General features: G+C 47.4%; 1 protein-coding gene across 1 annotated transcript in view; it reads right to left on the reverse strand.

Annotated features, from left to right (window-relative positions):
* Positions 1 to 24657, reverse strand: part of Pex14 (peroxisomal biogenesis factor 14) — a 148696-nt gene that overhangs the window by 120513 nt on the left and 3526 nt on the right. The window contains exon 2 of the mRNA XM_005404016.2: positions 8914 to 8961. Within this exon, the coding sequence (XP_005404073.1) occupies positions 8914 to 8961 (48 nt within the window). The remainder of the gene's footprint in view (positions 1 to 8913; positions 8962 to 24657) is intronic.

The following is a 24657-nucleotide window of genomic DNA, read 5'->3' on the forward strand; positions in this document are numbered from 1 at the left end:
AGCATGGAGGGAGGTTGAGGCAGGAGGATCACAAGTTTAAGGACAGCCTGCACAACTTAGCTAGAACCTGTCTCAAAACGAAAAATAAGACTGGGTGTGAAGGCGAATGCCTCCAATCCCAGCACTCAGGAGACTCCGGCAGGTGGACACTGCATGTTTAAGGCCAGCCTGGGGAGACAGTAAGTTTAAGGCCATCTTGAACTACACAACAAGACCCTGTCTCAAAAATAAAGAAAGAAAAGAAATAAGAAGAACTGGGGATGTAGCTCAGTAGTACAGCACCCCTGAGTATGATTTCTGGTACCCAAAACAAATTTTTTTTTAAGATCCTTTTATGTGAAAATTCTGTAATAAGCCGGGCGTGGTGGCACACACCTGTAATCCCAGCACTCGGGAAGCTGAGGCAGGAGGATCGTTTCAAGTTCGAGACCAGCTTGGGCTACAAACTGAGCTCAAGGCCAGCCTGAACTGGATAGTGAGACCCTGTCTCAAAAAGACACACACACAAAAAAAAATTCTGTAATAAAATGATGATAAATCCAGGCATAATGGCACACACCTATAGTCCCAGCACTCCAGAAAGCTGACTGCAAGTTCAAACCCAGCCTGGGTGACTTAGTGACTTAATACGATGTGCCTCAAATTTAAAAATAAGAAAGGGCTGGGGAGGTAGCTCAGTGCAAAGGTCCTGGGTTCAATTCCCAGTACTGCCAAAAAAAAAAAAAGGTATCAATGGATTTCAAACAAAGTAAACACATGTACGCATATACCTCTGCCTAAAGATTTGTGGGCCCCATGTTCTGCAATGGTAGGGCAGCTAAACACTAAATCTAACTTCCAGGAGGAAAGGGGGAAAACAGCTTTTCCCTCTGAAAGAATGACGGTGGGCTAAAGCAAGACAAAATTCCCCCAGTCGCTGTGTAGCCCTGAAAAAAAGCACGTAAGCGCTCAGCTCCCAAGTCTCCAAAATACAGACACTGCTCAGTTACCCAATGGGCAGGGCCCTCATTACAGGAGTTATACCAAATATAAAGTACTGCTATGAAAGCCAGGAACCCAAACCATAAACAAAGGTGAAGAACTATTTCAAATTCCATTTCTCTAATTATCACTCCTAAGAGTTTCGATTCATCTAATAATTATTTGTAAAAGGATACCTCCAAACTCAAAAACAACCTCCTCATTTACCTGAAAGAGGAAACAACTTAAAGGGCACCGCCTAGTCTTTTCCATAAACCTCCTCAGACTATAATAGGAAGGATGGAGGAGGAAGAGGCAATAATTTCAAAATCAGTAAGTGGCCTAGAGATTGCAGCCACCCCGAAATGGAATGAGGCGTTTCAGCAGTGAGTGCGAACCAGCCTTCCTCTCTGGGCCTCAGAACAGGCGGAAGCACAGGCAGCCTCCCGGCCAGGAGCAACAGACCCCTCACTACAGCTGGACACGGCTGGCAAGAGGAGAGTGGGCAAGGGAGGAAGCCAACATTTCTTCCCATCTCAAAACGTGCTCAAGTCTCAGGCCTAGGGTTGAGGATCCCGTCACACAACACTGTCACTGTCAGCGCGGTGCACCATGAGCCCCACCCGTCAGCTGTTTATGCTCCATTTCCGCCCCCAAGTTTCTCAGGCAACTGTGAGGGGTCCCCCAGGAAAATGTTACTAGTAACAGTTCAAGCACCAAAACCGCCAGGCAGTTTATTTCTCTTTCCTCTCTTCTCTTCTTCTCTTCAGTTGGAGATGGAACTCATGTCTCTGCCACTGAGCTAGGTTCCCAGGCCAATTTACTTTTTAAAAATAAAAGTAGATGAGAGTCAGAGGGAGAAGGATCACCAAGAGTTTGAGGCCAGCCTGGACTACATAGTGAGTTCAAGGCCAGCCTGAACTATGTAGCAAGACCCTGTCTCAAAAAACAAAATAAATAAAGGAATAAAACCAGAGTCCAGGGGCTGGGGATTTAGCTCAGTGGCAAAAGCGCCTGCCTGGCAAGCGCAAGGTCGTGAGTTCGGTTCCCGGTACCGGAAAAAAACAAAAAAAAAAAAAAAAAAAAAATTAAAACCAGAGTCCAGGCATAGTGTACATGGTTCTAATTCCAGCTATTCAGGAGGCTGAAGCAGGAGGACCAAAAGTTCAAGTGCAAGCCAGGCATGGTGGCACACCCCTGTAATCCCAGCACTCAAGAGGCTGAGGCAGGAGGATCATTGCAAGTTCAAGACCAGCCTGGGCTACAAAGTGAGCTCAAGGCCAGCCTGAATTGCCTAGTGAGACCCTGTCTCAAAAAAAAAAAAAAAAAAAAAAAAGTTCAAGTGCAGCCTTGGCAACTTAGTAACTAAGGCACTGCCTCAAAATAAAAAATTAAAACTGAGCTGGGGAGGAGCCCTGGGTTGAATCCTCAGTGCCCATCCTCACTCCCCCAAAAAAGTACTGGGAAGGCAGCTCACTGCAAAGCCCCTCAGTTCAATTCCTAGTACTGCAAATCAAATAAACAAGAGTGCAACCAACCAAATACAATGGCTCTGAAGGCCCAGCTATTTGGGGACTGGAGCAGGACTGAGTCTGTGGCCAGACAGGGCAACACTATGAAACCCCTCTCTTATAAAATAAATTTAAAAATAAAGAGGGGACTTTGGATTACGCCTATAGTGTCACCCCCACTCACTCACACCCTGACAGATATGGCTGGGTGGAAATGAGGGCTACTTTCAGCAAACCTAACTCTGCACAGAAATCAGTCAATAATATTTAATACTTTAAAATTAGGTCCAAGGCCAGGCATGGTGGCACACACCTGTAATCCCAGCACTCAGAAGGACAAAGTGAGCTCAAGCCCAGCCTGAACTGCATAGTGAGACCCTGTCTCAAAAAGACAAAAAATGAAATAAAATTAAATTAAATTAAACTAGGTCCATCATATTTATTTTTCCTGGAAAAAAGACAATTTCCTGAAATCTCTACATGGTCAGTTCCATTACCCCTGTGCCTGTAGAACACTTGTATGAATGCAGTCTCCAGATCCATCTGCTTTCCCCACAAAGTGCTTGGAATTTTACAGAATACACCCGTGTCTGTGTCACGCTATCTGCACGCACATCCACACACCCATTCGTGATCTGCACAAAGAAATGTAGCGAGCATGTGAACGCCGGAAAGCACGCATTGGGGAAATGAGCACGCCTGTCCACACCGGGCCTGCCGATCAGCGCAGCAACGCGCTGCAGCCACAGACGCCGCCGGAGGCACAAATGCTGGGAAGCCTGTGCCAGGCCTATGTGCTAGAGAAGGCGACCGGCCACGCCTACTCCACAGCACGAGCTCACAGTCCTGGCTCCTACGGTCATCATGGTATTGATGGCCTTTTGATTATCAGCTTCTGATTAACTGGCTTAAAAACCCAAGAGGGGAAAAAAAAAAAACGAAAGAAAAAAATCTCAGGCATCCCAGGTGTAAGATGGATAAGCTTCTCCAGAAGGTCTGATCTCAAGCCTGATGGGCACAGCTGGACAAGGTTCCTGGTGACCTCAGGGACAAACCTGAGGCTATTGGAAAAACGTTCGCATCTCAAGGGCAAAACTACTGAGATGGCTGATCTGCAACTGCACAGTATCTCGTAGGAATTCAGTCTACTGCGAGCTGGGTGTGGTGGCACACACCCATAATCCCACCACTCAGGAGGCTGAGGCAGGAGGATTACAGTGAGTTCAAGGCCAGCCTGGACTACACATTGAGACCCTATCTCAAAAAAAAGGAACTCAATGTTCTAAAAATATTAATACTAGAAAAGCTGACAAAGCAGAAATTATCATCATCATCTTAAAAATATATTACAATTTGGGATTATTTTCGAGGAGCGATGCAAGGATGAAGACAGAAAGGAAAGGAAAGAACCTGTAAGCACAAGTGAGAGGAAGAGAGGATGACAGGAGGCTTGTCCATTAGAAGTGCTGTCAAAGAGCAGAAAGCTGAAATTCTAGTTAAGCCAAAACCCATTCCCACTGCGTAAGGCAGGTGAGCAATAGCACTGCTGAACACTGCGTCACTGACATGTAAACGAAGCCTCACTGAGTGCTTACTTCCAATAACCAAAAATCGGATGACTAAAAGGAGGCCTCAGAGGTTACCTAACCCAAGTGTCCTTATCCAGGTGAGGCAGGAACTGAGTTACCCCATGCGGCAACTGTCTACCCGTCTATTTGTTTTCTCTCAGTCCTGGGGAATCCAGGCCCTCGCCCTGCAGCGGGCCACGTGAGTTCCCCACTCCTTGTTACAGATCAACTGGGCAGGGCCTCGACGCTGCCAGGGCGCAGACAGCCAGACCAGGCTCCACGTGAGCCCGAGGACTCGGGGCACCCACAGAAGGTGTGCCACCGGCCTGGGAGAAGCTGGTAGTGAGCCCTCTGCAGGGCTGTCGAAGCCCGTGCCCTAGGGAACAAAGCTCTTGAAGAGAATACGAATTGGAAAAAGTAGTAATTCTGACTTTAGCAAAGTTAGCTCACTAAGAATCAAAGAACGCCAAGTGCAGTCTACTGAATTTCTTAATTCCCACCTGCCTGGCACTGCACACGACTAGGAGCACCAGGTACCACACCGCCCGCCCCGCGAGTACGGCCAGGGTAGCGGCTGCTTTCAGGGGGTGCGGTGGGGGGCAGAAAGAGCAAGAGAAGGCAACAAGCAGCGTCCCTACTTGACCAGAATCAAGGCCAGGGGGTGGCTGTAAACACCAATGTGCCATCGAGAGACATAATCAAGCTTCTCCTCACTCCGTTTACAACACAGGTTTTACAATCCAAAGAGGCCAAGAATGAAAATCAGGCCTTCTTCACGGCTTTCCTCACAAAGGACCGCCCTCCTTTCTCCAGGGTGTTCTTTTATCTCACTTTTTCCTTTTTTTCTCAGCCCGTGCTCTCCCTCAGTCTTCATTTTTACTTTTCAAATAAACTTTGATACTGCTTTTTTTTTTAGACAAGGTCTCTCTATGTAGTCCGGGTTAGATTTGAACTATGTAGCCCAGGTTGGTCTCGAACTTACATTGATCCTCCTGCCTCAGCCTCCCGAGTGCTGGTGTGTGCCACCACATGCTCAGCCTACCAGTGCCTTTTGCTAGTTTTGTTCAATTCCCTGACTGAGATAGAAGAATCTGGAATCTAACTCCAGAAGAAAAGACAAACAACCCAGAATCCAGTGATGTTTAACTTGCAAGCCATTTTTAGAAGGAGCTACCCAGCTGGGCGTGGTGGTGCACCCCTGGAATCGCAGCGTTAGGGAGGCTGAGGCGGGAGGATGCCTATGAGTTCAAGGCCAACCTGGGCTACATAGTGATTTCAAGGCCAGCCTGAACTATATGGGGAGATCTTGTCTCAAAAAATTGGGAAAAAACAAAAAAAAGAAGGAGCTGTCCAATAACATTTTGGCATCGCCAGTAGATTCCAATAACAAGACCCTGTCTCAAAAAGGCAAAATGGAAAATATACACAACAGAGTACCGCCCTGTCATTAAAAAGGATAAATGAGTTATTTGTAGGAAAATGGGTGCGCCTTGAGACCACGACATCAAGTAAATCAGACACAGAAGCTTAAATATCACCTTGTTTCTTACATTAGAAACTCAATATAAATAAACAGCAAAATAAAAGACAGATAATAAGAAAAAGCAGAAAAAAAGTTATTGTAATCCAGTATGGACAATGTATCTAAAGGTATGCCTTGATTTACTATAATTATCTTGTGTATTTTATATTTTTTTGCCTGTTAGTTTAGTTTTAATCTATATGTATGATAATTAACTTTATAAGAGATTATAAGATAAATAAACAAGCTGGGCATGGTGGTGTGTACCTGCCATCCCAGCACTCGGGGGGCTGAGGCAGGAGGCTCGTTGCAAGTTTGAGGCCAGCCTGGGCTACAAAGTGAGCTCAAGGCCAGCCTGAGCTCAGGCTTCCTCCCCTACTGCCTAGCAAAGAAAGCAAAACAGCACCCCAGACAGCTGCGCACATCAATGAGGCAGTGTCACCTGCGCTGAGCCCACCAGCCACAGCCCCCGACAGGGCAGGACTGAACACAGGCCCTCACACACAGGAAGAAGAAACAGCCCCTCAAAAGGGTTGTGCAGCTATCTAGTTCAGGGACGAGGCGTAGATTACTGCCTTCAGCCTCCCATGCTGACTCCTGCCAGTGCAGCATGCAGGCAGCTTCCACTCAGGGATTCTGGAAAATACGCAGTTAGGAACAGACAACTTCGCAGGAGGACCGAGGCTGGAGTACACATCCCTTGCGACGTAGCCTGAAGTGTTACAAAGCCGTGCCTTCCCCACCACCATGCTCTTCCTTCTCTGAGTAACTAGGGGCCTCTCAGACTCCCAGCCAGGCAATTCTGCTCCAAATTACACGATTTTGTGCTGCTGACTGAAATTATATACAGTCTTGTGCCGCTTGCTAATTGTTTCGTGTGTACAAATGCCTTTTTTTCTTGAAATAAAATATGTGAATTACTTGAGAACAGAGCTTAGTCTGATCCTTCAATTGTCAGTTGCCCAACCCTCAGGCTCAGCTGAGTCGCGCACCCGGCAGGCAGCTCGCACACGCGGCCAGACAAGCTGCTCTCCTGCAGAAAGGGCCGAGCGCCGCGGGCTTTCAAAGCGCTGCCCCACGCGCTTGGCTGTGGGCGCGGGCCACCACCCATCGCCGCAGCAGCACCCTGAGACTGTCAGCATGGCTGCCAGGCCATGACAGCCACGGCCTCACCTCCGGGTCCTCTGGTGTCCCGGACCTGCCCCAAGGGCCAGCCCTCAGCAGGCTCCTCCGCCTGCCACCCTCCTGCACCACTCCCAAGGGGAAGCTGTTCGCACAAGACCATCCGCCTCGGCTGGTGCCCTCATTTAATCAGGCTGCTGCAAACGGCTGGCCAAAAGCAATAAGGGCATGACTGAGAGACTGTGGGAGTTTAATATAAAAAAATTAATAAAAAAAGTGGGGGGAGGAGAAAGGGTCTACCTTTAATAGGGCCCTAATTACCCAACTCACAGGATCAGCCCAAATGAGATGGGAGTTTATTTCAGGGGTTTTTTTTAATTATTGTTTTTTTTATATATATATAAATTGCTGCTATGTGTTTTCTTTCCTCTGAGCAATTATGCACCAAGTACGTAAAGAGGAGAAAAAATGTTAATTAAATATAAGGTAATTGTAGAGTTGGCCTGGAGAGAATGGGTCTGAACTTTGGACCATTGCAGGCTCCCAGGGTTTGAAGACTGCTCCGGGCCTCCCAGAAAAGAAAGAAATAAAAATACAGCCAACCAACAAGCGGAAGCACAGTACAGCAGGAAGAGTCCTGCACACAGAGCCGAGCACAGAGAGAGGCCTGGAGGGCTACGGACGCCCAGGGTCAGCACGCCTGCCGACCGCTCGGCTCCCAAGCAGCGACCCAGCCGCACCCCAAAGGTGGACTGGCTGCTCTTCTGCTGGTCAGTAAACGGTTAAATCAGCAGATCGAAACTCAAGGGAGACTGAGGAGGCGCAGGACCGCAGAGGAGCACTGTGCTCGGGGCGGGCATTAGTCTAAAGCGGTGCTTCAGCTTGAGGGGGCTCTGCGCGCACCCCCAGGGGGCCGACGGATGGGCAGAGGGAGGCCTCCTCAGCCTCACTCCATGGAAGAACCCAGGCAATACTTTTTTGGGGCGGGGGCGTGGACCAGGAATCAAGCTCACGGCCTCGTGCTTGCTGGGCAGGCGCTGTGCCACTGAGGCAATCCCCAGCCCAACCCAGGCAATACAAAAGGAGCAAAATAAGGCCACCGTGGGAGTGCTAGGACACGAGCCCATGATTGTGACAGCAGACGGCATGAATGACAACATCTCACACCTCTGAAACAGGCCCAGTAGCATGTACATCGCCTTACCTCGGCCCAGGAAGGGCTCAGACCAGCTAAGCACCCCAAGTTACCCCTTCCACTGCGGCCAGAGTGACGCCGCCAGATGCCACCTCTGGTGCTGCTGAGAGAGGCTGGGTGTCCCTTGTGCTGGATGGAGAGAGGAAAGGCTCCAGGAGCGAAGCCAACACTGGCTCCCCAGTTCAACTCACCCCCGGATTTGAAGAAGGCCCTGAAATGCCACATGGAACAAAAATGGGGCAGGCCACAAGGGACTCTGGCTTGGCTCACCAAAGCCAAAGCACTTTGTAAAGACTCGCTGTGCCGGGGACATAGCTCAGGGCACAGCACCTCCTTGGCCAAGCGCAAGGTCGTGAGTTTGAGATTCTCGGTATAAAAAAAAAGACAATATGCCGGGCGTGGTGGCACACGCCTGTAATCCCAGCACTTGTGAGGCTGAGGCAGGAGGATCACTGTGAGTTCAAGACCAGCCTGGGATACAAAGGGAGCTCAAGGCCAGCCTGAACTGCATAGTGAGACCCTGTCTCAAAAAGACAAAAAAAAAAAGACAATGTCTGTTAGTACTTAGTAGGCCTCTTCCTTGTTCGTAGTCTCAGATGTGGATGGTAATACATGGTAATACCAGACATGCCCCTAACTATCGACCAGATTCACGTCCTCACTTAGTCCTTAAAGGCCCCCTTTGCTGCGCCCACCCTGAGGAGCTCAGTAACAACCCTGTGGGCCAGCAGCCTCGTTCCACCCTGAGCCCCGAGGCTCCAGCATCTCACGAATTATTACATCAGCCACGAGGCAGCCCTGGACCATCGGGGTGGACGCCTTCGCTCCTGAGCGCACTGGGCTCCACTCAAGAGGATCTCACTGATCTCTGCAGCTAGAACAGAGGCGGAGGTCAGAGGTCACTACAGGCAGCGGCCACAGGACACCCGCTCTAAATAGATGCTGCTGATGTCGAGCTGTAGGATCTGAAGCTTTCTTTAAACTCACATGGCATTTTATTATTAGAAAACAATCCTGCGTGTCTTGGGTACTTACCAACGGCTCTCGAGGCACCACATTTTCGCTTCCTGGAGTAGAGCTCGGCTGCAAAGAAAAACAGAAACAAAAATAAGATCACAGTGCCACCCAATGGACATCAAAAAACCAGAGAACTTGTATGCTCAGCAAGACACAAAAATGTCTTTCTCAAAATTCTCATTGCTTTTTCAGGGTTTTCGAGTGCTGTGTGGGAGGTGACCTGTCACAAGTAATCCAAAGAGCTCGCCAGGAAACATTACCTCCGAATTCCGTGTCACAGGCCCTCAAGAACAAGGCTGGGATTTTATCGGAAGGACCCAAGCTCAGCTGCCTGGTCGGAGGTGCTGGAGACAATCACAAAGTCCACAAAAATAGAGCCCAAAGACGAGGCTAAGGAGAGAGCCGGCCTCTACCGCCAGCAGCGCAGCACCAGCTGACCAGAGGAGCCGCAGAATCAAGTGGAGAACCGCATGTGCCCACAAGGGGGCGCTACGTGCTCACACGCAAATGTTTCTAGGCAGTATTTGGAGCCAGGAAAGCAGTAAATTCAGTGAAAAGACACCCCCCTCAATAGTAAAGCCAGCCCAGGCTGAAGTCCTTTGTGGCAGTAAGCCAGTGACAGGCTGACAGAAAAACAGACCAGCCTACAGGCAGGCCAACTGGCCTGGCTCCAACCTGCTCTCTTATGAAGCCACCACCACACAAGCACCTTTCACCCTTGGCTGAGCTGGTCAAAATATAGAGAAGACAGTCATGGTGGTGCACACCTGTAACCCCAGGTCTTGGGGAGGCTGAGTCAGGAGGATTGCAAGTTGGAGTATATCCTGAACAACTCAGAAACTTAGTGAGAACTTGTCTCAAAATTTAAAAATTAAAAAGAGAATAAAGATGTAGCTGAGTACATAAAGCCCCAATGTCCACTCCCAGAACTGCAATAAAATAAAATAAGAAACCTAGTGAACAGCAGGGACAGAGATAGAGACAGACAGACGCTGAAGAAATTTACAAATCTCTACAAAAATAAAACAAGTGGTTCGAGTGGGCTATGATTAGTTTACTGTTACTGCTGTTCAAGTCAATTGCCAATTACGTGCAGATAACATCCAGACAAGGGCAGCCAATGTGCTCGTCCCAGGAGCCAGCCGCTGCCTCCACTCTCCTCCCAGGGCTCACAGGGCCTGTGCCAGGCCTCCTAGGAGAAAGGGCAGCTGGCACTGGCAAGGCCTCTGTGGGACAAAGGGGCCTCTCCCTCCATCCAAAGTCCAGTCCCAAGAGCCCCACTGTCCCAGGCCAACATGAAACTAACCAGACGTGTGGATCAGTCCCCTGAGCTCCCTCGGGAGCTCCACGCCCTGCAAGCTCCCACAGCCAGAGCTGGAGGTCGATCCCTCTGAGCCCTCTCCCCACCGCTTCCTGCCTCCCCTGGACTGCCACGTGCCACAGCCAGGTGTCAGTCCCCACCCGCCACGGGCATCCCCTCGCACAGCCCCATCTGAGCCATCAGCACAGCCTCACCAAGCCGCACACACTGGAGTCGCTCCTCCCTCACCCCCAGAGCGGCCCGAGCATGACCGCATACCCACTCCTACGCATCCAGAGAACCAACCCCTCCACTACTGTCCACACTGTGGCCATCGCTTTGGTCCATGCTGCCAGAATCTGCATCTGAACCACTGCAGCGGCCTTCTAACGGGCTCCCCACACCCGCACCAGCTCTCTTCCTGTACACTCGCCATGGTGCAGACTCATCTCCTGGGGATAATCGATCGCCTCCTCCCTTATCCATTCATCCACCCCAGGAAGCAACTTCGTGTGTAGAAGACAACAGAAAAAGCTCCTCAGTGTGGCCCTCGAGGCCTCGAGTGTGCTCTGACTACATCTCAGGTCTAGGGTGGCCCCACGTTCCTCAGTTTTCCTGTTCCCCGGAACAGACACACAGCCTTGCTTCCTCTGCTTAGAGGCTTTGCGTATGCTGTTCCTTGAGAGCCAGCTAAGGCCCCCCCACTGGAAACAGTCCCTCCCTGACAGCCACAATAGGTCAAATCTCCTTACCACCCCCCCCCCCACACACACACACAGAGTACTCCTCTCCTTCAAGAAATAAGCAGAAGAGGCTGGGGATTTAGCTCAGCGGCACAGCGCCTGCCTGGCAAGCGCAAAGTCATGAATTCAATTCCCAGTACCGGAAAAAAAAAACAAAAACAAAAACAAAAAAAAGAAATAAACAGAAGCCGGGCATGGTGGAGCACATCTGTAATACCAGCACTTAGGAGGCTGAGGCAGGAGGATCACTGCAAGTTTCAGAGCAGCCTGGGTTACAAAGTGAGCTCAAGGTCAGCCTGACCTGCATAGCCAGACTTTGTCTCAAAAAGACAAAACATTAAAAAAAAAAGAAAGAAAGAAGCAGAGGGGCAGGGGGTGCAGCTCAGTGGCAGAGCGCATGCTTGAAGCCCTGAATTCAATCCCCAGCACCAAAAAGAAAGAAGAATTGAACAGAACTGCAGCGTTACATCTGTGTGAACATCTGTTTTGTTTTTGTTTGTTTGTTTGTTTGTTTTTCTTCCGGTACCAGGAATCGAACTCACAACCTTGCACTTGCCAGGCAGGCACTGTGCCGTTGAACTAAATCCCCAGCCCCCCTGTGCAATCATCTGAACAATCTGTCTCCCTCACTGGATCATGAGCTCCACACGGGCAGAAACTGTCTGTTCATCACCGAATCCCTGGGGTCCAGGACAACACCCGGCACAGAGTGGGCTTTCAACTGCTATTTGCGGAATGAATGAATGAGTAACAAAGAATAGAACAATGGTTCTAACTCACTAGCACATATGTAACAAATTCTGTATTATCCTTCTTTATCTTCCTGAGAGCTTCCCCCAACATACTTCCTTAATAGTAGAGCTGTTGTGTCCCTCCCTTTTCTCTAGTTGAACAACCTCCATTACTAGTTATGCAGTAGCATCAGGGCTGTTGCTTAAGAAAACCCAATCTAAACAAAACTCGATTTTTTTTTTCTTTTTGTCTTTTTGAGACAGGGTCTCACTATGCAGTTCAGGCTGGCCTTCAACTCACTTTGTAGCCCAGACTGCTCTGAAACGTGCAACGATCCTCCTGCCTCGGCCTCCCGAGTGCTGGGATTACAGGTGTGCACCACCGTGCCCCACTGATTCCTTTTTTGTTTGTTTGTTTTTTTCCGGTACCGGGAATCGAACTCAGGACCTCACGCTTGCCAGGCAGGTGCTGTGCCGCTGGGCTAAATCCCCAGCCCCTAGCTGATTCTTTTGATTAAGCAGAAGTATTTAAATCCTTATATTCCAGTTACTTGCTGAGTCATCACAGGCAAGTGAAGAGACCTCCCCTGCCTCAGTTTCCTTATCAGTAGTAGCTCTGTGTGCATTTATTGTGAGAATTAAATGAAGAAGGAACTACATAAAGGTCAAGCATGTTCGTCTCTCCAGTAGTTAATATTTGCCAGAGGGACTAGAGCACAAGTTTGACACAGTCCACAGTGCCACCGACCCAACTAAGTCTTGTTTGCCTTTTGGCGCCTTTTAGAATTGTGAGGCATATAAATGTGTTCAGGGTTTGTTCGTTTTGATTTGGTTTTTTGAAGACAGGGTCTTGCTAGGTAGCCCAGGCTGGCCTTCAACTCGCAGCAACTCTCCTGCCTCAGCCTTCCAAGTGCTAGAATTATAGGCAGGTCCAGCTGTGTTCTGTTTTTTAGTTTAAGCATTAAAACTAAAAAGATGCCTGGCAAGCACAAGGTCCTGAGTTTGATCCCCAGTACCAAGAAAATCAAATCAAACTAAAAAGAGCTTCCCTCTCATTCCAAGCCTAAGCTCACACAAGACCTTGGTTGCTTATCAGTTCTCACAGGGCCAGGCCAAGCATGTCACAAGCACCTAGATGTGACTGTCCCCACCACAGACCTTTAAACAGCAGCACACTCCCAGCGCCTCCACCCCAGGCTTCCCAGAGCCTGCTAGGCCAGCACACGGCGCCAGACCTCCACTGGCAACGGCAAGGCCACTAACGAGGAGCGCACTTCCCACGCTGCACCCCACCCCCAGGCGGCCCAGGCAGCTGGCACTGGGAACCTTGAAAGCTTCACGCCAATGTCGGAAGTGCCCGGCACCGATGACACTCTAGAGCAGCAGCGATGGCGAACATTTAAGAGCTTTCAGTGATACACATAGTCTGCCACGGCACCATGCCACAGGTTCAACACCACTGCTCTGGAGTCTCCAGCCCAGGACGGAATTTTAGTCTGAAAGGGACCATCGCTCACTTCCTGTCTCAGCGCCCTTTAAAAAAACTATCCTGAGGACCCAAGGCAAAATAGCCTCGATTCTTGTTTCTCCATCTGCGCTTACTCCCTGGACACAGCAGCACCTCTGCCCCAGGTACCTGCTCTGCCACCTACCTCTCCCCCACATTCTAACCTCCTTGCAGACATGCGCGTCACCAGCCTGGGAAGTCTGTACCTTCAGCACCAGCACCTTCGCTGGCACTCACCAATTTGGGAGTAATTAAAATTTTTCTTTGAACAATTAAAACAAAGAAGCACTTGGTACATATACACAAGCCCAAAGGAGGCAAGCAGAGCCAGGGCGGTGTATCCCTGGAACCTAATATATTTGAATAAACTTTTTTGGTACCAGAAATCGAACTCAAGACCTTGCGCTTGCCAGGCAGGCGCTGTGCCGCTGAGCTACATCCCCGGCCCCCGGAACCTCATACAAATGTGGCCTGCCCTCAGCGTGGTGCGGCCTGGTGGTCCTTGACCACAGGGCAGTGCCACTCCCAAGAGACACCTGGAACCTTGCGGAGGTGTTTCTGGATGTCCGCGTGACTCAGTTCCACTGGCATTCAGAGACCAAGAGGCTAGATGTGCCGCAGTGCACCCGAGGGAGAACTGCCCCACCCAGAGCACCCAAGGGGCTCCCTGGACAATCCTGACTGCTCTGCTTCTCGTGCAAAAGACAGACCCCCACTCCTGGCTGGACTCCCAGCTTGACACAACCTCTGAGACCAGTGGTGGCGAACCTATGGCCCGATGCCCACAGCAGGCTGCCGGTTATCCCTGGGAGTTCTAAAAGGTTCCCCATCACGGGCTTAGAAGATGGGCAAAGAGGCGAGCAGCCGGCTGCTTATCTGGGGCTCACCAAGCTCAGCCGGTCCTTTGCGAACGGCCGGCCCTTACCCAAACACCTGTCCCCCCAAACATCCGCCCCTTTAAGTGGTCAAGCCCATTATCTGGCTCAAAATAGATCGCTACAAATTAAATTCCAACTTGATCCTGGATATCCTCAGAGTAGTCACTCGAAAAAAAAATGTAAAAAAGGTTTGGGAGCCCCCTGTTGAGGCCTATTGCAAAGGAAAGAAGGCGGCTCCCAGGCAATTTAGTTCAGGAGCCCAGGAGCCGTGGGGTCATGGGGTCAGAATGAAGACAGCAGCTAGGAAAGAAAGCTAAGGATTATGACTGCTGTAAAAAACAAATCAGATGGACAAAACAGGTGGCAGGGCAGTGGGTGCTAAGACAAGGGCTCATTATGCAGCCTAGGCTGGCCTTGAACTCTTCCTGATCTTCCTGCCTCAGCCTCCCGAGTTCTGGGATTATAGGTGTGTGCCATCACACCCAGCCCAAAACAGATGCTTTTAACGTGATAGACAAGGGTGCCCTCGCTGCTGCTGCCCAGGCACTGACCTCCCCAACCTGGGGACCTCCTCACATAGGGCTCAGAAACTGGGCACCAGGAGACTCTCCAGGCATAGGCAGACTCATAGGACATCTGCTGAGAGACTGTCACAGGGGTGTGGCCCAAACTGGCCTGTACAGCTCTCTGCAGGAAGTAAGACCCAATCCACGAATACACTCTCAATGGCAGTGGGGTGACAGAAGCGCATGCGCGCTGGCATCAGTAACTGAGTGGACTGTGCGTGTACTGCTCAAGGTCTCTAAGGGAGCCTCAGTTTCCTCATCGAGAAAAACCATGGGTAGCTGGGTGTGCAACACACCTCCAACCTCAGCATTCTGGGAGGCTACGGCAGGAGGATCACAAGTTTGAGCCCAGCCTGAGCAACTTAGGCAGAACCTGTCTCAAAATAAAAATAAAAAGGCCTGCCAATATAGTTCATTGCAAAGGTCCTGGGTTCAAGACCCAGTCCGGAGCAAGAGACAGAGAGAAAGACAGAGAGATGAAGAAAGAAAGAGAGCGAGGGAGGGGAAGGAAGTAATATCACCACCTCACTTTCGGCACTGGAGGAGATGATAAAAAAATAAAATTGTACTACGTCACACCTCTGCACAAAATCAGCTGATGGCCTCCCACTTCCGGCCAAGACCAAGTGACAAGGACTGAAATGATTCAGAAGCCACTGTGCATAGACTGCACAGCAAGCAGGGCAGGACTGTGGTCCCTGACACAACAGTACAAATGAGCAGAGCCCTAAAAACACTCTGGCTTTCCGCCAGGAGGCACATTTGAGACCACGGAGGGAAGGGCATCCCCGCCAGGGCACAGAGACTCACTGAGCTGAAAGGTCAGAGGTCAGAGAGCAGCAGCCTGCAGTAAGAGTTACCTTTGATCCACCCTAGCAAAGTTAAAAAGCAGGGTTTGAAAGAATCACAAATAACTGCCTGCCTGAACAAAGCCCAACATTCTTTAAAGACTACAAGATCCAGACCCTCCATGTAAAGTGTGTCATAATCCTGGATGTAAAGTTCACAATATCCAGCATCTAATCAAAAATTCCTACATGAAGAATGCAGAAAAATGTGACTGGCAATAATAAGAAAAAACAAAAGACAAGCCAGACGTGGTGGCACACACCTGCAGTGTCGCATTCTGGGAGGCTGAGACAGGAGAAGCCTATGTTCGACCCCAACCTGAACAATTTGACAACTTACAGAAACCCAAACCACCACCACACCCCTACCAAAAAAATCCAAAAAAACAAACACAAAGAAATAAACTAGGGCCAGGCATGGTGGCGCAAGCCTGTAATCCCAGCATTCGGGAGGCTGAGGCAGGAGGATCTTTGCGAGTTCGAGTCCAGCCTGGGCTACAAAGTGAGCTCAAGGCCAGCCTGAAGTGCATAGAGAGATCCTGTCTCAAAAAGACAAAACACAAAACAAAAAAAATTTAAGTAGAGACATAAAGGATCAAAGCCTAAAACAATTTTGGAAAAGAGCAGCAAGACGACTTAACACTATCTGATTTCAAGATTTACTATAGGAGGGCTGGGAATATAGCTCAGTGGCATAAGCGCCTGCCTGGCAAGCACAAGGTCCTGAGTTCAATTTCCAGTACGCCCCCCCGCAAAAAAAGATTTACTATAGGGCTGGGGAGAGAGCTCAGCAATGGGATATGTGCCAGCACTGCAAAGAAAAAGAGAAAAACAACACTACACCCATAGCAACCAAGGAGGCCAGGGACATAGCTCAGAGGCATGGCACCTGCCTGGCAAGTATAAGGTCGTGAGTTCAATTCTGAGTACCAAAAAAAAAAAGCTATAGCAACCAAGTCAGTATGTTATTTGCATTATGAGGGACATATAAACATAGACTGAGTCCAGAAACTGAGCTGTGTATATACGATTGTTTGGTATCTGACAATGGCAGCAAGATAACTCAATGGAGAAAGGATAATCTTTCTAGCAAATAATGCTTTAACAATTGATATCCATATGGGGAAAAAAATGAACTTCAGCTGTGAAAAGATGTTCAATAGTATCGGTCATCACAGTCATACAACTTAAAACCACAATGAAATATCACTACACACTCACTGGACTAGCTAAACGGGACAGACAAAACCAAGTGTTGACATGAGTATGGAGCGAATAAACTTCTCAGACACTGTTGATAGGAAAGAAAAATAGCACAACTTTGAAAAAAGAGTTTCTTATACAGTTAAACACACACTTACCACATGACCCAGCAATTCTGCTCATAGGTATTTACCAAAAATTTAAAAAAATATCCTTATAAACACAAGTGGATGAATATTCAGGGTAGCCCCAAACTAGGACCTCATTTCTGGGAAGAAGGCTCTAAGGTGACCCCCACGATCCACGCCTCCTGCAATCCATGCCCTTCAGTGCAGGCCGGCTCTGCCACGTGCATCTGGACAACAGTGTACAGCACAGGAGACAGGATTCATGCAATCACATTAACATGGGTAAAGCCGGGCGTGGGGGCACATGCCTGTAATCCCAGCACTGGGGAGGTTGATGCAGGAGGGTTGCCGTGAGTTCAAGGCCAGCCTTGAGTTCAAGGGCAACATAAGCTACATAGCAAGACCCTGTCTCAAATAATAACAATAATAATGCTGGGTGTGGTGGTGCCCACTTGTAATCCCAGCACTTGGGAGGCTGAGGCAGGAGGGTTGTTCTAAGTTTCAGACCTGGGCTACGAAGTGAGCATAAGGCCAGCCTGAACTGCATCTCGAGCTCAAAAAGATAAAGTAATAATAATAATAATAATAATACTGTGGGTATGATACCAGTCATGTCCAATTTACTAAAAGATTCTATTCTTTGCTGCCTCTGAAAAGGCAGCTGGCCATGCTGGGAAGGCCCATGTGGCAAAAACCTGAGGGTGGCCTTTGTCTGGCAGCAAGAAGCTGAGGTCCCTAGTCTGGCAATCCATGGACGTAAATTCCAGGCATTCAGCCAGGAAGCTGCGCATTCCCCAGGTGAGCCTTGGAGGAGACCACGGCCCCAAAACACACCTGGAGTGCAGCCTGCTAAGACTCAGCTTGGCTCCAGCTTGGCTATGTCTGACCCTCAGAAACTGAGATAATGACCATTCATACAGCCCAAATGTCCATCAGTGGATGAATGAACCAACAATTCAGAGTATATCCAGACAATGAGCCCTACTGAGTGATAAAAGTAATGAATTACTGGCATGAACAACAATGTACATCTCACAGACATTATTCTGAACAAAAGAAGAAAGACAGAAGGTCACATACAGCAGAAACAATAGCACAGGCCTTTAACCCCACCTACTTGGGAGGCTGAAGCAAGACCATCACAAACAAGGCCAGCCTGGGCAACTTAGCAAGACCCTTGTCTCAAAAACTAAATAAAAAGGGCTGGGAATGTAGCGCAGTGGTGGGCTGATTACAAAACATTCCCAGTAATGCGAAAAGAACAACAACAAAAAAAAAATGTATATATTATAAGGCCATTCTTATGAAAGTCTAGGAAACACAAATATAATCTACATGGACAGAAAGCAATTTGGATTTCCTCGTGCCAGAGGTAGGGATAAGCTGGAAAGGAACATAACAAAACACTTCCGGGGAAAAAATACTTAGGGATACAGGAATGACTTTAACCTCGACTGTGGCAGCAGTTACACAGGTATATCGCAGCTGGTCATTTAACTGGCCACAATACAACTACTGAAATTCCAGAATAAAGCTGAGGCCACAAGGCCTTTGTAGCTCAATTAAAAATTGAATCTAGGGCCAGGGATATAGCTCAGTGGCACAAATGCCTGCCTGGCAAGGTCTTGAGTTTGATTCCTGGTACCAAATAAATAAATAAATAAATAAATAAAATTAAATCTAGTCAGGCATGACGGCACATGCCTGTAATCCCAGCACTCGGGAGGCTGAGGCAGGAGGATCACTGCAAGTTCGAGACCAGCCTGGGCTACAAAGTGAACTCAAGGCCAGTCTGAACTCCCTAGCGAGACCCTGTCTCAATAAGACAAAAAAAATACATAAATAAATCTAAGGTATTAAAAATACAAGCAAAAAAGTGACTAGCTTAGAAAATGACTTTTACAAATGACCTTGACAATGAGGAAATCAATAGTAACCACCTGAAGCAAGCAATTGAACCTACCTCAACAATGGGACATGTACATGGCCATATCACCCTGAACACACCCGATCTCTGATCTGGAAAGCTAAGCAGGGTTAGGCCTGGTTAGTACTTAGATGGGAGACCGCCTGCAAATACCAGGTGCTGCAGGCTTTGCCAGGCATGGTGGCATATGTCTGTAATTCCAGTACTTGGGAAGCTGAGGCAGGAGGATCGCTGAGTTCAAGGCCAGCCTGAACTGCATAGTGAAACCGTCTCAAAAAGGCCAAAAAAAAGGGACAAACTGCTATCACATGCCTCCAGATACCATTACCTGAGAAAGACACAATGTCATTTATATAATATTCTCCACAAAAAATGTTTAAACTAGCTAGGCGTGGTGGAGCACACCTATAATCCCAACCACTCAGGAGGCTGAGACAGGAGAATTAAATGCAAAGCCAGACTGGGCAACTTAGGGAGAACCTGTCTCAAAATAAAATTTTAGTGCTCGCTTCAGCAGCACATATACTAAAATTAGAACAATACAGAGAAGATTAGCATGGCCCCTGTGCAAGGATGACATGCAAATTCATGAAGCGTTCCATATTTTAAAAAAATAAAAAATAAAATAAAATTGTAAAAGGGCTAGGGGTATAGCTCAGTGGTAGAGCATTTGCCTAACAAGAGTTCAAAACCCAGGAGCGAAGAAGTTAAGTGCGAGGAAACAAATGCCAATATTGGGATACTGGATGAGTCTATGAAAACAAATGACCCAGACTCTCCAAATATGTCAATATCATAAAAACAAAAACAAGGCAAATGAACTCACCAGCAGTGCATACATATCTTCACAAAAAGACACGTACAAGTATTTTCACATCAGCACTATTTGAAATATCCCAAAAGGTAAAAACCTAAATGTTTAAGCAGGACATAATGGCCCACACCTATAATCCTAAATATTTGGGAAGCTGAGGCAGGTGGATTGAAAAGTTCGGGACAAAGCTGGGCACGGTAGCACATGCCTGTAACCTCAGCACTTAGGAGACTGAGGCAGGACGAGCGCCACAAGTCTGAGGCCAGCCTGGGCCACATACTGAGTTCAAGGCCAGCCTCAACTACATAGTGAGAACCGTCTCAGAAGAAAAAAAAAGAAAAAAGAAAAATAAAATTTGAGGCCAACTTCAGCAACTTTGTGAGATCCTGTCTCAGAAAGAAGGGAAGGGGAAGAAAGGGGAACAGAGAAGAGAGAAGGGAAAGCGGGGAGGGGAGGGGAGGGGAAGAATTGAAAGGGCTGGAGATGTAGCTCAGTGTGTAGCCCAGTACCACAAAACAGGGCCAAGCATGGGGCAGTATTACAATCCCAGTACTCGAGAGGCAGGAGGAACCTGAACTGCATAGCGAGACCCTGTCTCAAAGAGAAAACCAAAATAAATAAAAATTTTAAATATAAATAAAGAGGAAAAAGAAATGGGGATACAGCTCAGCACTTTCAAACCCCAACAGCACACACAGAATAGCTGGGAATAGAGCTCAGTGGCATAAGCGCTTGCCTAGCAAGCCTGAGGTCATGAGTTTGATTGCCGGTACAAAAAAAAAAAAAAAACAGAATAAAAACAGAATGGTCACTAGCAAACGATCAGCCGGGCATGGTGGGAGATACCTGTAGTCCCAGCTACTGGGAAGGCTGAGGCAAGAGGATGGCTTGACCATAGAAATTTGAGACCCGCCTGGGTAACAGCAACAGCTTTTTCTCTAAATAAATAAAACCAATTCTACCCACACGATGTGCAAGTACACAGAGCAGCGATAATGAACGAGCAGTGTGCAGTGCGGCTGAATCGCGTGATGCTGAATGGAACCGTACTCAGAAGCCAGACACAGGCGAATTAAGCTGCTATGGTGATCTCAGTGAGACGGGGCCACCCTTAGGGGGCTGGGAAGGAGACTGGAGGGATAGGAAGGGGCTCCCGGGGTCCTGGTAAAATCTGAACTCTTGCAGTGCTGTGCACGCAGGCGAGGGCTCTACTGCTGTGCTACACCACCAACCTGATTTCTTGAACTGCGTATTGGCTACACAAGTGTGTTCCCTTTGTGAGAATTCACCAAGCTATACACATGGCTTGTATACTCTGTAGTGTAAAACTTCAGTAAAAAGGTAAAAAAAAAAAAATGTAATTTTTAACCTAGGGAACCATTCTAGATGAAAGCAAACTACGGAAACTAAAGAGACAAATCAGTGCAAACCCTGGTGCTCAACTGGCCCATGATTTCTTTTTAACTGGGCAATCTGACTGTGGATTATACATCCAGTATTATTTTAAGCTGGGAGTGCTGAGTTGGCCTATAATCTTAGCGCTCTGGGAGGCTTAGGCAGTAGGATCACAAATTCAGCCCAAGCTGGGCAACTTAGCAACTCATGGAAACCCTGATGCAAAATTAAAAATTTTAAACAGGCTGGGGGTACAGCTTAGTGTGAAGGCCCTAGGTTTAATTCTCAGTACAAAAATAAAAAATTGACCAAACAATTACACATTAACAGTTCCTTTCAATAAACCAACAGATATTAGTACAATTATCCTAGCTACCCTGTGTATAAATATACATATTTTCCCCTCTTCCTTCTTTCCTTTTCCTTTCCTCTCCTTCATCCCAGTTGCTCCTTCCTATTAGAGCAGTTTCTTTTCCTTTTCACAGTATCTACTGTACCTTTCAGATTTTATTTACTCTTTCAGGTTCTTTTGGATTTTTTTTTGTTTTTCTTCCAATACCAGGAATCAAACTCACGACCCTGTGCTTGCCAGGCAGGCGCTCTGCCACTGAGCTAAATCACCAGCCCCTCAGGTTCTTATAGTAGGGAGGAAATACGATGTTTACACATGTGAATCTGATTTATTTCATTAATGAGTACAGTCTCTAGTTGCATCCATTTACCTATAAAAGCCTCTAGTTTTTCTTTATAGCTGGTTATATGTGCAACCATTTTGAAGATGACATTATGTAATATAACAACCACTGTTAATTTCCTATCACCATGTTGTTTTTGTTATTTTGTTGTGGTTTTTTTTTTTTAATGAAAAACAAAATTTAGGCCGGGCGTGGTGGCGCACGCCTGTAATCCCAGCACTGGGGAGACTGAGGCAGGAGAATCATTGTGAGCTCGAGACCAACCTAGGCCACAAAGTGAGCTTAAGGCCAGCCTGAACTGTAGTGAAGACTCTGTCTCAAAAAGACCAAAAAAAAAAAATTTACACGTATATACAAAGGTAGATGGAACTGGTGTATTGCTGATGTCTGTGGTTTATTGAGAGGAACAGTCAATGCTTGAAATTTTCGTTTCTGGACCAATTTTGCACACCTGAATTTGGTAATCAGAATGAAAACAACAATATGCAGTATAAAAACCACTGTTGAACTCCTACCATCTTATATGGTGAAGCTCTGCATCATTTCCAATGTTTTATTTTTTATTTTTTTTTTACTTGTTACTGTCTTTGATTGTTTGATCAATCTTACATTCTTATGTCTAGTGGACTGAGCAACTTCATTGAAGATAACAGTATGTAGCCGGGCATGGTGGTGCACACCTGTAATCCCAGCACCTCGGAGGCTGAGGCAGGAGGATTGTTGCGAGTTCGACACCAGCCTGGGCTACAAAGTGAACTCAAGACTAGCCTGAACTGCATAGTGAGACCCTGGCTCAAAAAGACAAAAAAAAAAGGTAACAGTATGTAATATAACAACCACTGGAAATTTCTATCATTTTGTTTTGAGATCATGTATAATGTTTGTTGTTTTTGTGTTGTTTTGATTTTGTCTTCACTGTTGTTTTGTCAGTTTTTTAATTTTTAAAATAAAAAAATAAAAAAACACAATAAAAAATGTATCAGTATTAAATTTCTTGTGCGATGACGGTGGGTATGGTGGTTATATTGGGGAGTAACCTCACTCTTGTGAAAGACAAGTACTGTAGGATAAAATACCCCTGCATCCCCAACTCACTACAAACCCTTTACATATACATACAAATGAGAAAAGCTAACTCAGCAAAATGGGAATAGGGCATGTTGACTTTTTTTTATTTTAAAAAGAAAAAACAATAAAAACAATGATACAAAATTTCAAAACAAGATAGCAGGGCAGTAAGGAGGGTTAGTACATTGTCTATTGTTATCTTCAAAACAGCTGCTCAGATTTGGTGAACTTTTTATGGCAGTTTTTCAGGAGTTCTCTGTATTATTCTTCCTACTCTTTTGTTTGTTTGTTTTTGCCCCCTCCCCCCGTATCAGGAATCGAACTCACCACCTCGTGTTTGCCAGGCAGGCACTGTGCCCCTGAGCTAAATCCCCAGCCCTCTTCCTACTCTTTTATAGATTGGAAATTTTCAAAATAAAAATGTTTTTTGGGTTTGTGGAGGTTGGTTGGTTTTGAGACAAGGTCTTTGTATGTAGTTCGGGCTGGCCTTGAACTCATTACGTAGCCTAGATCCTCCTCCTCAGGCTCCCAGGTTGCTGGGGTTTCAGGCATGTACCACCACACCTGGCTTCAAAATAAACAGCTGAAAGAGAAAATGTCTCTTCTGAACTGCTGCTATTCAACAGACTTTGAAAACTATAGGGGCTGCGGATTTAGCTCAGCGGCACAGCGCCTGCCTGGCAAGCGCAAGGTCGTGAGTTGGATTCCTGGTACCAGAAGAAAAAAACAAAAACAAAAAACCTATACATATAGGGGCTGGGGATACAGCTCAGTGGTACAGTGCCTGCTTGGAAATTGCAAGGTCATGAGTTCAATTCCCAGCACAAACTCACCAAAAAAAAACTGTACAGAAGGCAACAAACAGTCCCTGTGCACCTGCTGTGATGCTCCGATGCTCTCCATATCTAAGATCCCAGCCACCCTCACATGGAGCTTAAGCTAGGGTGATTCCAATCGCTGCCGGTTAGAGATAGATGCTCTGAAAGGTGCAGCACCAAGTCCAAGTGCTACTGAGCACCGGTGTTCCAGCCAGAACCTGTCAGGACAGAAGCCGTGCCCCGCCCCTCCTTCACCGGGCTCTTCTTGCTTCCCTGTTTCTGTGCCCTTGCGATCCAAAATTTACTATGTCCAGTAAATTGCGACATCTGAAATCTACGTTCTGCAATCCCCAATGGTCACCAAGGGTCAGACTACACATTAAACAACGCTTCTGCTCTGCACTGAAGACGGAAAGGCTAGGGGGAAGTAAATAGGGGTAACATGTCCCCTTCCTGTGGCCCATGACAGGTACAGACTTGAAGGGACCTGGCTAAGAGACTAGCCATGCCAGACAGCAATGCAGGGGAAAGAGAACAGGACATGGGGCAACAAATGAAATACTATCTTGCAGGTAGACTAAACAGGCTAGACTTTACCATCATGGAAAAACAAGTGTGTCTCTGAAATCTGGAAGTCACCAAGGAAAGCGAGCATAAATGTCAGCACTGAGGGCATTCTTGGGGGCCAGGGATCTAGCTCAGTGGCATGAGCACTTGCCTGGCAAGCCAGAGGTCATGAGTTCGATTCCAGGTTTAAAAAAAAAAACACATCCTAACTGAGGGCGATCTTTTAAATTCCAAAATCCCTGAAGGCCAGGCATGATGGTACACACCTGTAATCCCAGCACTTGGAAGGCTGAGGCAAGAGGATCTTTATGAACTGGAGAGGAGCCTGGGCTATTCAGTGAGCTCAAGGCCAGCCTGAACTGCAGTGAGACCTTATATCAAAAAGAAAAAAAAAAAAAATTCCAAATCCCAGATGTGGTGGTGCACACCTATAATCCCAGCACTCCAGAGGCTGAGGCAGGAGGATCCTTATAAATTCAAGGCCAGCCTTTATTGCATAGCAACACCTCATCTCAAAAAAAAAAAGTCTACAGCCATACCACCATAAACGTACCCTATATCCAAAAAAAAAAAA

This window comes from Chinchilla lanigera, unplaced genomic scaffold (genome assembly GCF_000276665.1).
Source record: "Chinchilla lanigera isolate Chin_1 unplaced genomic scaffold, ChiLan1.0 scaffold00085, whole genome shotgun sequence".
Taxonomy (NCBI): domain Eukaryota; kingdom Metazoa; phylum Chordata; class Mammalia; order Rodentia; family Chinchillidae; genus Chinchilla; species Chinchilla lanigera.